This window comes from Capsicum annuum, unplaced genomic scaffold, assembly GCF_002878395.1.
Source record: "Capsicum annuum cultivar UCD-10X-F1 unplaced genomic scaffold, UCD10Xv1.1 ctg51239, whole genome shotgun sequence".
Lineage (NCBI taxonomy): Eukaryota > Viridiplantae > Streptophyta > Magnoliopsida > Solanales > Solanaceae > Capsicum > Capsicum annuum.
In genome coordinates, this window is record NW_025859168.1 from 7427 (window position 1) to 22357 (window position 14931).

Below are 14931 nucleotides of genomic sequence, written 5' to 3' on the forward strand. Positions count from 1 at the left end.
ATTACATATGATGGAAATAAATACTTTTTGACAATTGTGGATGATTTTACTAGAATGACTTGGTTATTTTTGTTAAGACTCAAATCTGATGTATGTGTTGTGTTAAAGCAATTCCTTACTTATGTTGAGACACAATTTAGTAAGAAGGTGAAATGTATAAGAAGTGATAATGGTACTGAGTTTGTTAACTCAGCTTGTGACTCTTTATACAAAACTTTAGGCATCGTACACCAAACTTCTTGTGCTTATACACCTCAGAAAAATGATGTTGCTGAGAGAAAGCACAAGTACATCTTAGATGTGTGTAGAGCCATAAGGTTTCAGGGTCATAGTCCCATTAAATTTTGGGGACATTGTATTTTAGCCTCAGCTTACATTATTAATAGGTTACCTTCTTCTGTGCTACACAATAAAACTCCTTTTGAAATGTTATATGGTACTAAACCTTCTGTTGATCACATTAGAGTGCTAGGATGTCTAGTCTTTGCGAAAACTGTTTCTGAGACTGATAAATTCAAATCTCGAGCTATACCTGCTATTCATATGGATTACTCTAGTACTCAGAAAGGTTATATCTTATATGATTATACTAATTCTGTATTCTTTGTGAACAGAGATGTAGAATTCGGAGAGACAGTATTTCCCTTTTCAACTATGAAGAATAAGATTGAACCTCCTTTTATTGACATTTCTTCTGATCAACTAGATGAATATGCTAAGCCCGTCATAATAAGATTTACCACTAACAGTGTTGAGGTTCCTATCTTGTCACAACGAGATGATACTTCAGCATTACAACCAACGGTTACACCAATTCCACAGTTACATATCAATGCAGCTCCTACTCAAAGAAAGTCATCTAGAACCAAAGCAGTACCACTATGGTTGAAAGACTTTATCACTACCAAAAGGGCTAATGTTGTTGTTCCTTATAGTCTTGCAAATTACATATCTTATGATCATCTACCCTCCAGCTTTCAAGCTCGTATTGCTGCAAGTTCAGCAGATACTGAACCTTCTTCCTACAAAGAGGTTGTTACTGATTCTGGGTAGGTTGAGGCTATGAAGGCAGAGATAGATGCACTTAAAAGTAATCACACATGGGAATTAGTTACCTTGCCAGAAGGAAATAAACCAATAGGATGCAAATGGGTATATAAGATAAAGTACAAAGACACTGGAGAGGTGGAAAGATTCAAGGCTAGACTAGTGGCTAAGGGTTATAGTCAACAAGAAGGTATCGACTATCAAGAAACTTTTTCCACTATAGTCAAGATGGTTACCATAAGATCTGTCCTTGCTTTAGCGTCTATTAGAAATTGGCATATCCATCAAATGGATGTGTACAATGCCTTTCTACAGGGTGACCTATTTGATGAGATTTACATGGAATTACCACAAGGATTTAAGAGCCATGGGGAGACAAGACAGGTCTGCAGGCTGCTTAAATCCTTGTATGGCTTGAAGCAAGCTCCAAGACAGTGGAATACAAAACTATTGAAGGCAATCCTGTGTCTTGGCTTTAGTCAAAGTCAATATGACCATTCTTTGTTCTTGAAGAAGGATGGAAATGATCTTGTGCTAATCTTAGTGTATGTTGATGATTTATTGGTTACTGGTAGTAACCTGCAGCGTATCAAAGAGACAAAAATTGCTCTACATACAGTGTTCAAAATGAAAAACTTGGGAGAAATGAGATTCTTTTTAGTCATTGAGTTTGCAAGATCAAAAACTGGTATCTTAATGCACCAAAGGAAGTATGCTTTGGAGCTGATTTCTGAGCTTGGATTAGGGGCTGCTAAGCCTGCAACTACACCCCTGGAAGTCAACATTAAACTAACTACTAAGGAAGTGGATGATTATGAGAGTAAGGACAAGTCAAATGATCCTTTGGTTGATAAAGCTGCTTATCAGAAGATTATTGGAAAATTATTGTACCTAGCCATAACAAGACCTGATATATCCTTTAGTGTACATGCACTAAGTCAATTCCTACATCAGCCGAAACAATCACACTTAGAAGCAGCACTTAGAATTGTCAGGTACATCAAAAACCAGCCAGGACAAGGGACGTTACTCTCAAGTTCAAGTCAAGAAATACTTTCAGCACACTGTGATGCAGATTGGGCAGCATGTCCTAATCCCAGGAAGTCAGTGACAGGATTCTTAGTCAAGTTAGGAGATTCTTTAATCTCTTGGAAGTCAAAGAAACAAAACACTATCTCAAGGAGTTCAATAGAAGCTAAATATAGGAGCGTTGCATCTACTACAGCTGAATTAACTTGGATTGTTGGACTGTTCAAAGAGCTTGGTGCTGAAGTACATCTACCTATTCAAGTAAACATTGATAGCAAAGCAGCAATGCAAATAGCTGCAAATCCAGTGTTCCATGAAAGGACAAAACACATAGAAATAGATTGTCACTTTGTGAGAGAGAAGATTCAACAACGAATGATCAAGACTGAGTATGTTCCTACTAAACATCAACAGGCAGATATACTAACTAAAGGATTATACAGGACACAACACGAATATCTATGTTCCAAGCTTGGGATGCTTAACATTTTTGCACCACACAGCTTGAGGGGGAGTATTGAGGACACTACAGCTAAGTAAGAATTATCAGTGGACTGTGAAGAATGTAAGAGGCTCCTAGTTGTTAGTTAAGTTAGTTAACGATAAGACAGTTAGTAGTTCTAGTTGAGAAGCTAGTTAAGTCATGTGTAAGTCTATATATATAGCTGCAACTAATTGTATATGATTAAGTTTTGAGTAATAAAGAAACTCTCTCATTCCTTCTCTATTGTTCTTCTTCTTCTCCAGTCATCTATTCCTTCTCAATTCTATGATTGCAACATTTTGTTTACAAACTGCTGGTACAATATTGGATTGGATTTTAATATCATGACTAGGTTGTTCAGAAATTCCTTTGCTTCCTGAACATTCGTGTTGAACATATTGTTATATTAAGTAAATAAAACAAAGATCCAAGGTTTTAGCACTGCCCCTTCATCAAAAGAATTTTCACACTAGGGCGTGTTGAAGAAATAATTAAGGCGTGTTGAAGAAATAATTAAGTAAATAACTTTAGCCGCATATTTCAACAGTTCGTACTTTCTTATGTTGTATTTCGATTACTCCCTTCGTCCCGAAAAGATTGTCTTAGTTACTATTTGGACAACCAAAGGATATTTTCTTTGATCATAATTTTGTCAAATACTTATTAAATATTTTAAATCGTTAACTATTGTGACTTATAGTACTTTTTATGTTATATGTAAATTTTATTCAAAAAAATCACATATTCTATGTACGAATTCACACCAAACATTAGTTAGTTTGATCTCCGTGTTCCGAATCAAGACTTCTGAATCAAGACACTCTATTTTGCACAAAAAGAGTACTATATAGTTATGTACTAAAGGCTATAGATCATCAGTTTGTGATGTTTACAATACAACATATCCAGTGAAATCTCACGAGTGGGTCTGGGGAGTATGCAGACCTTACCACCACCTCATTTAGGTAGAGAGACTGTTTCCATAGGACCCTTGGCTCAAGTACAACAAATCAAAGCAGGCATGAGAAGAGAAAACGATAATGAAGAAAACATAGCAACTAATATGGAAACAACAGCAACAACAAAATAGTGCGATAACCGAAATACCATAAACAATAGATGGCGATAGAAAACAAAAGCAATGCATGCACTACAAGAATAAAGCTAATACTACAACAGACACCATCAAGCCTTAGCCTGTCCGGAAGCAAGACAATACTCTCACCAGGAGTGAAAAATTCTTTACAAGTTTGGTCTGAGTTAAAAGACACTTATGCTTGAGAAAAGATGACTTTTTGCAGCATGTTATGTATAATTGGAGTGATGAGGATTGTGTCAGCGATAAAAATGAAGGAAGAAAAGGGAAGGTCCTTATCATTGACATGGTATTGAATAGAGATGAAGATGAAGCAAACATGACTGAAGTGAAGCTCATATTTGATATTCTAATGATGGTTTATGTTACAGGAAGGCAGAGAACTGAGAAAGAATGGGAAAAGCTATTCCTTGAGTTGAGGCTGGCTTCATGAGACACATGATTACACCTCTCTTTGGCCTAAAGTCCCTCATTCAAGTTTTTCCTTAAAATATTACTCGTGTAAGAACTGGAATAAGTTGATGAACTACATACATTATTAAGTATACAATCCGATAAGAATAAGATCTCATTTTTCCTCGACCCCAAGAGATCTCTAATTTGATGGAAAACTTCTTGAGCTAACAGAAACTGATAATAATGTTGAAAAGCCAGTGAACTCGTCGAAGCACAGGTTCATATTTCCAAACATACAGTTGGTTATGCAAACTCCTTTGCCCTGTTCAGTTAGGCATACCAGATATTATTGTCTAAAGCTCCTGCTATGCACACGACAGGACCACAAGATATTATTCATAACCAAAAACACACACACAAAAAAACACTCTCCCTTCCTGGTCTACTTTCAGCACTAAAACCCCCTCATCAAAATCAATTGGCGTCTATCGACTAATGCATCAATTGGTGCACATTCAATTCTTTGATATAGTCATATAACAAAGCTTAAATAATACCAAATTTGACTACCACCCGTCTTCTCCACCGAGCTTTCAAACAGCCATTAATGACTTCTTTCATATTATCCCAATTATACCAATTTATTAGTTCAAAGTAGTGGATTTGCCTTTGTAAGCAATAGCCGTCCTCTCTTAGCCTTAGGGGTGTTAAATTCTTGACACAGGGTAGAAATGTAATCATTCAAAAGTTGAAATAAGTGTTAAGTGACCCAAATTAATACAAACTTTGGTGGAATTCTCACCTTGGATGAAGTAGAAAAGCAGGTTGTTTTTACCTTCAAAAGCTCTTAAATGGCTAGAAAACTTATGGGTTTTCTCTTCCTGTAACTGATCGTATTTATATCAATTATCCAAATTATTTATGTGATAATAAACACAATTTAAGCAAAAAGTATCATGAGGTTATATAATTTGGAAGAAAGGGAATACATTATTAGTTTTAAACGTGTCGTATTACCTCTGTTTCATCTATTAACCATCTTAGAAGTTGGCCAACCAGTTGTGCTAATTAAATCAAGATTTGATACAATGTGGCATAACTAGTAAGTTGATTTTGCAGCATATGTATTGCACAACGTAACTAGAATTATGAAGATTGGGTAAAGGAATGCAGAAAAGCAATTGCTGAGAATGAAGAGGTACTAAGTGCTAATTAAATAATGAAAAGGAGGAAATAAATTTCAAATAAAAAAAGTAAGAGAAAAAGAAAAGAAGATTAGGAACTAATCATTTGATCAAATTTATTTCTAATTATTTTTAATCTTCGATGTGAAGCTGCGTGTCTGTACTTACGTACGATGAATTCTTATGATCCGATTTTTGTTTTTATATCCCGCACTTTATAAAAATTTTAATGTATTATATTGTACTTTTTGATATTTAAATCTTAATTTTATGATTTTCGATTTACTCTATTGGTTATTAAATCATGCATCTAATTTTTTTTATTTACTTCTATAAAATCTGATTTAATCAAGTCAATTTCTAACATAAAGTTATTTATCTTTTACATTATTTTTTTTTGATAAGAATGAAACAAGTTTTTGGTCAATTACAAATTCCCTAATTGAATAGTAAGCACCTTGATTTTTCACAATGATAATGGAAGACATAAATGAACAATTCATTATTCAAATGGATTGATTTTTATGTACAAATAGAAAAATATCATTATAAAAGATAAGGGTAGATGGTCGTCCTTATCATTGACATAGTGGAGTATTAGACATGTTCAGAGATGAAGCAGACATGTTGGTACTGATGCTCTTTTTCTGAAAAGGAAAGAAGTGACAAAAGAGTGGAAAAACTGTTCATTCAAGTTGGCTTTACTCATTAGTCATTACAATATAGTAGGACCAAGTATTTTATTATCTTTATCTCCTTCTTAAGTTACACGTAAAATTTACAATTTCTACTTACCATCAAACAAATCTGTTGAACAATGCCTTTAAGAGAAGCAGCTGACCATATTTCAAAATAGCTAAAACAAATAAAAGAACCAAGGACAACTCAAAACAACTAATATACTAACAAATTGATGGTCAGTTAATAAACTACTTCGATGTGAAGAAATACGGCCTCCTCTAAAGTCCCTGAAAAATAAAAAATGCTCTGCCAATCAGTTAACTGCTAAATCATAACTTTTTATATAATTTTAAAAAAAATAAAATTTTAAATTTAACCTATTAATTTAATTTAATAAATTTACTTTCAAATATTTGCTAAACTGACTCTTGTAGAGCTAAATGTGACCAAAAAAGAAAAAAAAGTAAACGGAGGTAGTACCTTTTCATTTTGAATTAGTTGTATAATAATTAAGCTGCTCAATTTTGACTCATCAGCTTTACCCTCTGGACGGCCCTGCCTACAAGTGCTTTGTGCTCTCTTTGGGTAGCCATTCAAAGTTCATATTTATTTCAGAGCAGGGAAATTCTGATCAAATGGAGTCAACTGATGTTCCAATGGCTAGTGAAATGTTCCAAGCTCAGGCTCATATCTACAAGCATGCCTTCAGTTTTGCAAACTCTATGGTTCTTGGCTGTGCAATTCAATTAGGCATACCAGATGTAATTCATAGTCATAAGAAGCCAATGACTCTGTCTGGACTTGTTTCAGAGCTGAAACTTCCTCCTGCAAAATCAAACGGTATTCATCGATTGATGCGCCTATTGGTATACTCTGGTTTCTTTGCTACTACAAAGTTTCTGGATGATAACTTAGAAAATCAGGAAGGGTATGTTCTTACAGCTTCTTCTAAGCTGCTTTTGAAGAGTGAGATCCCAAATTTGTCACCTTTTGCTAGAGCAATGGTTGATCCAGTTATGGTGAATCCATGGCAATCTTTGGGGGATTGGTTTCTAGGAAATGAAACCACCCCATTTGAGACAGCACATGGTGCATCTATGTGGGAATTCTGTGACCAAAATCCAAGATTCAACAAGGTTTTCAATGAAGCAATGGCTAGTGATTCCCAAATGATGAGTTTGGTTGTGAAGGACTGCAAACAAGTTTTCCAAGAGATGGATTCCTTGGTTGATGTTGGAGGTGGTACTGGACTTATAGCTAAGACTATTCTGGCTGCATTTCCTCATCTAAAATGCACTGTGTTGGACCTCCCTCATGTTGTTGCTAACATGCCAGACACAGAGAATTTGAAATACGTAGGAGGTGACATGTTTCACTCAATTCCCTCTGCTGATGCCATTTTGTTTAAGGTAAAAGGATTCTAGCTTTTGTTTCTCTTGTTTAGAATTGCTGGTACGAATTTTGGTCAGTGTAGCAATGACATAATGTTAATCCATGGAAGCTCATTGGGTTTTAATATCATGACTTGGTCGTTCAGAAATTCCTTTGCAACTTCCTGAACATTCATGCTGGACATATAGTTAAGTAAATAAAAGTGTGTTTCACACTTTGCAGACAAAGATCCTAGGTTTGAGCTCCTTGCTACCTTCCTCAACAGAATTATCACATTAAGGGGCATGTTGAAGATATAAATAAGTAAATAACTTTAACCCCATATTTCAACAGCTTATAAAGCTGTTTAGTTCAGTTCATTTTATCTTGATGGAAGAGGAAAAATAGGCGATTCAATTTCCTCTTGTCTTCTTTCTTGCTGCCAATGACCAACAAAAGAGTTGAGGAACTTTGTCCTATACTTGAGAAAATATGACCTTTTTTTGCAGCATGTTATGCATAATTGGAGTGATGAGGATTGTGTGAAGATACTAAAGAGATGTAGAGAAGCTATCGGGGATAACGATGAAGGCAGAAAAGGGAAGGTCCTTATCATCGACATGGTATTGGATAGAGATGAAGATGAAGCAAACATGACCGAAGTGAAGCTCATATTTGATGTACTAATGATGGTTTTACTCACAGGAAGGCAGAGAACTGAGAAAGAATGGGAAAAGCTATTCCTTGAGGCTGGCTTCATGAACTACAAGATTACACCTGTCTTTGGCCTAAGGTCCCTCATTGAAGTTTTTCCTTAATATATTGTGTGAGGTAAGTCTGCGTAAAATACACCCTTGTGGTGGGCCTTTGTCCGGACCCTGTGCATCGCGGGAGCTTTAGTGTACCGGGCTGGCTTTTTTTTTTTTTATATCGTGTAAGAACTAAAATAAATTGATGAACAATAAGAGAAAATGATCAAATTTGTATGTGTACTATCTGAAATACACCATGTTTGCTTTCTGCAAGACTTCCAGTCTAATTTTGCTCCACTGTTTTGAAAAAAAATCTCATTTTTGTCCTCGACGCAAGAGAACTATAATTTGAGAGAAAACTTCTTGAGCTAATAGAAACTGACAAGAACGTTGAAAAGCCAGTGAAATCTTCATAGCACAGGCTCATATTTACAAACATGCATTCGTCTACGCAAATTCAATTGCCCTGAATGGTGCCATTCAACTAGGCATACCAGATATTATTCATAACCACAAAAAAAATCACTCTTCTGATGTACTTTCAGCACTCAAGCTTCCCTCATCAAAAATCAATTGGCATTTTTGGACTAATGTGTCTGTTGGTGCACATTCAATTCTTTGATATAATAAAGCTTGAGAAAACTCAGAAACAGAAGGATATGTTTCGACAACTTCTTCAAGGCTGCTTCTTAAGAGTGAAATCCCAAATTTGTCACCTTGCATTCGAGTAATGGTTCATTCCTGTCGCTGTAACGCCATTTGAGATAGCAACATCATTTGAGATAGCACAGTGGGTGCCTAAGTGGAATTTTGTGCACAAAACCAAGATTTGACAGAGTTCTGAATAAAGGAATAGCTAGTAATTCCCAAATGACGAGAATAGTTGTGAAAGACCGAGGGGAGATTTTGAGGGATTGAACTCAGTTGTTGATATCGGAGGAGGCACTGGGATTATAGCTAAGACAATCTTGGAGGCATTTCCTCACTTGAAATGCACTGTCCTTGATCTTTCACATGTCGTTGCCAAAATTTGAGAGAATGAGAATTTAAGCTATGTAGGAGGGGATATTTTTCAGTCTATTCCCCATGTCGATGCCAGTTTGATCAAGGTAAGCAGAAGGACTTTATTTTTGACATGTTCATTATGTAGATATGGTTGTCTTAGATGGGATGAATGCTGATAGGTCACCTCAAGGATAATCATTAGTAGAAGTGAGATTGTCAGTACAGAACTGTCAAGACAATTCGAGTTAAATTATGTAGATTGTCAAGACAATTCATGCAGGTACTCCCTCTTAGCTTGAAAATCTTTTCTCCATTTACTATACTATATCCAAGGCACAACCTTCTTAACTAGCACAGAACTGTTGCACCGTTAAACTGGGTGAGGCGTGATTAGCAGCCCTCTCGGAATACCAGCCGAATTATTCCTAAGCTTATCTGTTCTGATTATTGTAATTACTGAGTTAACTGAAAATGCATCATACTATCAGTAATAAGTGAAACTATCAGATTTTGTGTTTGGTACTGTCATACAAAATGCAAATCCCATAACAAGTTTCTAGATTTGAAAACTTTGGCTAAACAATACCCATTAGACTAAGTCGTGAGCCTCTATCAGCTTGTTTGGATGGTGATTTGTCATAGTTTCATAAGGTATGGTACAGTATGGTATGGTATGATACAGTATACTATGGTATAATACCATGCTTGGATGGACGGTATCGTTCATTGTGGTTTAATAATAGTTTTTTTGTTTGGGTTGATGGTATGGTACTGTATGGTAACAGGTAAATTTACTAAAATGCCCCTAATTGTTATAAATTTACTATTGTGTTTGGTATTAGATAACCAGGGATTTTATGTTTTGTGACTAGTTGGATAAACTGCATCTTGAACCTGCTTAGTTAACAACCAGCAGTTTTACGCTATTTTGTTTTGTTTTATTATAGAAGCTAAAAGAGCAACTAGCCAACAATTGAAGAAAATGAATTCCGACTTTGTTACTAGCTCTAAGTATGCTCTTGAGAATTTCTATCACCTATCCTCAACTACAATCACAACATAGCCATGTAACGGACAAAAGTTAAGATCATTTGATAAATAGATGATGACTAGGAAGTGATTTCTTTTCAGTTGGTATCTTCTCTTCTCAACTCCAATCATTTGCTTGCAGGCCTTCCTCCTAGATACAGAGATTCTGTGAGGGCAATAACACCAGAACCTTAAGGCACTTAGACTACAACTCATTCATTTTGAGAACGAGCAATGGAAAGTGAGCAATGGTGAGTTCCTTCAACTCAGATTGTTGAAACTACAACTAATAGAGAGAATTAAAGAATGGAGATGTGTCGATTATGATGCATTCCCCCAACTTGAACGATTGGTTTTGCAAGGTTGTCAATTTCTTAAGGAGATCCCTTCTTGTTTCGAAGACATCTCTTCTCTATTGTCCATTGAGGTATGGCGTTGCAACGAATCTGTCGTCAAATCAGCCAGAGTTATCCAAGAAACACAAGTTGAAGAGTACCAGAATTCTGGCTTTCAGGTCTTATCCATGGTGATTCAGGGCTTTATTAAGGTACACAACTGAGAGATTTCAATCGTCTTTCTCTTTTGAGTTAACGATCAAACACACATTAGAGCTGCCACATTTTCGCGAGTTTCATATCTTAACTATTGGTTGTTACTAGGGGTGGCAAACTTGCGGGTTGAGTCGGATATGGGTGGGTTAAAAGTGGGGCTACCCTTGTTCCTATATAATTACACTCCTCACCAACTGCATAGTATCTTTGAGGTTAGTTGCAGAAACTTTTGGGTATATTGGCGTGAGTTCAAAATGATGATCGATCACCTGTTTTACATATCTATAACTAAAGAGTAAATTAACAACCAATATCATGTTGGATGCTGCATTTCCTACAGATTCACCTCGTTGTGTATGAGTGCTTGCAGTGTGAAGCATAAGATTGTGAAAGGCATTTAGATGCAAGCATTTCATTAAAAAGAAAATAAAAAGATATTACAACAGGCTATCAAAGCCTTCATACAGAGAAATCAAATGCAGAGAGCAACATTCATACCAGAGCATGTTTGGCTCAACATTCAAGATACAATGTTTGCAATATAAGGTCAGTAGCACTTGGCCAAAGTTAATTCTTACACAGGACCATAAATTAAAAAAGAACATAAAAGCTAAATTTAATTGTCTTTTGGCAGCATTCCTGATAAAAGATTTTTGCGTTGTTCCCTTGGACATCCAATCAGTATGCAACATGCACTTGCATTTTGACAAAGAAATATGTAAGCCTTTATATTCACACCAGGCTCCAAATCCAGCTCCTCCAACATATTCCATATCTCGGTCTCAGAAATAGGCGAAAGGGGTGAAAGCCGGTTAATAGCACCAGCCAAGTTGTCCATCCCACCTCTCAACATATCAGTCATGCCTTCAAGATGATCATGTTTAGATTTTTTATTTCTTGAAGGTGTTGGTTCTTCTGAATAGGCAGTATGTGTAGGCACGTCACTAGGTGCTTGACTTTGGTCGCCCTGTTCATATCCCTCCATGTCTTTCAATGAGTCAATATTTATAAAACCCATGTCATCTATCTCATCTATAGTCAATGAATCAGCACTTGATTTTCTTGGATTTTTAAAAGTGTTCCTTTTTAACATATCTGAACCAGTCTCAGCATGTTTTCTAGTAGCTCTGTCTTTTCCATATAGCATCACCAGCTTTTCATAATTTCGAAATGATTTGTTCTTTAGCTCAGCAGCTTGTGGCTTAACCTATATGTTATAAGTGCAAAATATTATTGAAGAAAATAATGTTGAACAAAGTGACTTTTCCATGTTTATTGAAGAATTTCACCACTGTAAATTAATCAGACCACAATAATAAAAATTCTGCTATGACTATAAATATAACATACTTATTCATGATGGGATGAAACTTTACCTGAATTAGTTGAGCCCATACTTCAGGTTCAGCATCCCACTTATGTGTGATAGGATCCCATGCAAATCCGATCATTCCCGACTGATGAAATGTATCATAAAACTTGGTGAATTGTCTTTTGATTGCTTTCATCCAATTATTAATTTTTTCCTTGTTAATAACTTTATTTGGAAATTTGGATCGTAGCTCCTTCACAATGTTAACCATTGCGTGTGTAGTAAAAGTTCCTCCAAACCTATGCCCAAGTGCATCCTCATGACAATAGGCATCAACTAATGTGTCATCCATCTCATTTGTCCAAATACATACCGAATTATCTTGCACATTTAGATCACTTGAAGTGAATTCCTTCGCCTTTTTCGCCATATCAATCACTATAGAATTACGATAAAATATTCATACAATTTTAAAAAAGAACATATTGTCACACATAAAAATTGATAAAAAAATATAATATAAAGTAAATCAACAAAACACAATGTTTGTAGTAAAAACAACAGCATCTCGAAATTACTTGTAAATAACATCAACAAAAAAAATGAGACACAAATTATCAGTTGAGTTTTTTTCTAGAAAAATAATCTTGATAACTAGCCCACATGGCAGCTACTATGCCATCTCAAATCAACTCCCCTTTTCTAAACTCTTCGTTAGTTTCTCTAGAATTTGGAGGTTCTTTATGCACAGTGTTATCATCATTCATAAGCTCTGCATCAACTTGAGCGAGTAACTCATTATTTGGTTCTACACCTCTTAAATAGTTGTGCAAGACACAACATGCAAATATAATCAACTTTTGAGTTTCAATTCCGTATGATGACTTAGTTGAGCTAAAAATTATAGGAAATCTCTGTTTAAGAACTTCAAATGCGCGTTCTATAGCATTACGTAAAGAAGAATGTCGCAAATTAAATAATTCACGAGAATTTTGAGGTGGATTATTTCTTGAATACTCTTTCAAGTGATATCGCCCCCCCCCCTCCCCGCCCCCCCGATAAGGTGTAATAAGCCCGCTTCTCAACATAAGTCCAGCATCAACAAGGTAGAATTTTCCTAAACATAAAAAGTAAGAGATTTACTTATATACTAATCATATAACTAAATCTAGATAAATATATATAATTTTACCTTCGAAATTTTTTAGTGCATCTTGACTATTTAGTGCTTCTTTCATGATTCTTGAATCAGACGTTGTACCTTCCCACGCAGCTAACACATATGTGAATTTTAAATCAAATATACATGCAGCTAGTACATTTTGTGTTGGATAATCTTTCCTCCCACGATATTTTGGTGCTTTATGTTGTGAAACTTTAACACGTATATGTGTTCCATCAATTGCACCAATACAATCCTGATGTTATAATATCAATTAATACTGTAAACATTCTCTATATTAGATTAAATTAGAATAATGTTGGATTGTGTTTACCTTAAAATATGGGTAGAATCTTTGACTGCTACTAATTTCATAAGGAACATGGGAGCCATCAGGTTGTTTGATAAATTTTTCATATAATCCCAAGATAGCTCGTAGAACAACATGAAAATGACGACTGACCGACTCTCCAGATCGTCGAAAGATGAAAGATAGCTCACGATTTGTCACATTATGTGCTAACAAGTATAGTGTTTTTGCAACTTGTTCTTCAACTGTAACTTGAACTGTTGGTCTAAGACCTCCATCTCTAACTAAAATCTCACACAAACCAGTAAAAGATGACGGGGTCATTCTTAATATACTATGACAAAGTTCTGTCGAAAATAGATGGTTGAATAATTCATCTCTAACTTTCTCTCTTTCAAGCCGTATATCATGTGTGATCGTACACCGGTCATTTTCAATTTCATAAACATACGTCCAAAATCAAATAACAACTTGAACAACAACATATGTAGCTAATGAGCTCACTTGTCTCAATATGTCACTACTATTTTGATTATTTTGATCAGTCATCTATAATAAAATTAAGAAAGATGCATCAACCAATTAAAGAACGTATATATTTGAATAAAAATTATCTACGAGATTACACAGTTATAAAAAAGCATACATGCACAAAAAAACAAATATAAACACAAATCTGCTACTTTAATATTGCTTTAATAATGAAGAATAGGCATCAATAAATCATGAAGTTAAAACCCAATTTAATTTACATTCCTTATAATGCCGACTATCACTATTTGAACTTATAATAATCAACACCAGCACAAGCAGGAATAACTTTAAAACTCAATTTGAAAAGAAAAGCACTTACTCTAATAATCTCAATTTAGACAGAAACAACAGATTATAAGTTGATGCATGTTTTCCAAATTTCCAAAAAGATTACAATATGTTTGATAAATAAATATGATAAATTTTATGAGAAAACAATAAGAAATTAAGTTTAAAAAAATACTTGAGAGAACAATTGTAGAAGAGAAAAGAAGATGGAAGGATGAAGAACTTGGCACAGGGAGGCGCAGAAAAGAAGACAAGAGTGCAGAAAAGCTTTGAAACAAAATATATTAGGTTAAAAGGGTAAAGTTGGATTAAAGAAAATTATTTAAGGGCATAGTTGTAAAAAAAAGTGGAGAACCATGCCATACCACCAAATTGATGGTTCAACAAATTGCTCCATTCCATGTTTATCAAACCATGAAATAGTACCATACCATACCATCATTTTTAGGAAACCATGGAAACAAACATGGTTCCCATGGTAACCATACCATACCATACCACGGGAAACCACCATCCAAACAGGTTGTTAGTAGTTCGTGTTGAATTGTTTCAATATTCCAAGATATGCACCGAAGGCTCTACATAGTTAGAGATTTGATCTTTCTTTACAGCCTGTTTGGATAAGAATAATGCTGAATAAGAATAATGTTGATTAAGGTGTATTAGTAATGCAAATATTAGTAATGTTGATATTAGTTAT

At 35.0% G+C, this 14931-nt stretch overlaps 3 protein-coding genes across 6 annotated transcripts; 2 read left to right on the plus strand and 1 right to left on the minus strand.

Moving 5' to 3' along the window:
* Window positions 1-3679: 3679 nt before the first annotated feature.
* LOC124885210 (isoflavone-7-O-methyltransferase 9-like) lies at window positions 3680-4089 on the plus strand. The gene is made up of 2 exons (XM_047404027.1): window positions 3680-3808; window positions 3862-4089. The coding sequence occupies exons 1-2, from the start codon at window positions 3680-3682 to the stop codon at window positions 4087-4089; spliced, it is 357 nt and encodes a 118-aa protein (XP_047259983.1).
* A 2315-nt stretch (window positions 4090-6404) lies between these two features.
* Window positions 6405-11692, plus strand: LOC107861205 (trans-resveratrol di-O-methyltransferase-like). Of its 4 annotated transcripts, none has more exons than XM_047404031.1 (5): window positions 6405-7326; window positions 7798-9325; window positions 10217-10837; window positions 10966-11171; window positions 11260-11692. In XM_047404031.1, exons 1-2 carry the CDS (start codon window positions 6553-6555, stop codon window positions 8104-8106), a joined length of 1083 nt encoding a protein of 360 aa, XP_047259987.1. In that variant the 5' UTR covers window positions 6405-6552; the 3' UTR covers window positions 8107-9325; window positions 10217-10837; window positions 10966-11171; window positions 11260-11692. The 4 variants fall into 4 exon arrangements, with proteins under 4 accessions (XP_047259987.1, XP_047259988.1, XP_047259986.1 ...); XM_047404032.1 differs by having other exon boundaries at window positions 10217-10621; window positions 10734-11171; XM_047404030.1 differs by having other exon boundaries at window positions 10217-10325; window positions 10437-11171.
* Window positions 11693-12620: 928 nt separating this feature from the next.
* On the minus strand, window positions 12621-13733 carry LOC124892855. The gene is made up of 3 exons (XM_047404028.1): window positions 13434-13733; window positions 13130-13355; window positions 12621-13054 (listed from the first exon to the last, which is right to left on the minus strand). The coding sequence occupies exons 1-3, from the start codon at window positions 13731-13733 to the stop codon at window positions 12621-12623; spliced, it is 960 nt and encodes a 319-aa protein (XP_047259984.1).
* Between the last annotated feature and the right edge of the window lie 1198 nt (window positions 13734-14931).

Coding starts and splice junctions, on each gene's coding strand:
- LOC124885210 (XM_047404027.1), top strand. CDS start 3,680: ATGGCGATAGAAAACAAAAGCAATGCATGCACTACAAGAATAAAGCTA. Junction 3,809..3,861: donor GAGTGAAAAATTCTTTACAA/GTTTGGTCTGAG, acceptor GACTTTTTGCAG/CATGTTATGTATAATTGGAG.
- LOC107861205 (XM_047404029.1), top strand. CDS start 6,553: ATGGAGTCAACTGATGTTCCAATGGCTAGTGAAATGTTCCAAGCTCAG. Junction 7,327..7,797: donor CTGATGCCATTTTGTTTAAG/GTAAAAGGATTC, acceptor CTTTTTTTGCAG/CATGTTATGCATAATTGGAG.
- LOC124892855 (XM_047404028.1), bottom strand. CDS start 13,733: ATGACCCCGTCATCTTTTACTGGTTTGTGTGAGATTTTAGTTAGAGAT. Junction 13,356..13,433: donor GATTCTACCCATATTTTAAG/GTAAACACAATC, acceptor TTATAACATCAG/GATTGTATTGGTGCAATTGA. Junction 13,055..13,129: donor TGCACTAAAAAATTTCGAAG/GTAAAATTATAT, acceptor TTTTATGTTTAG/GAAAATTCTACCTTGTTGAT.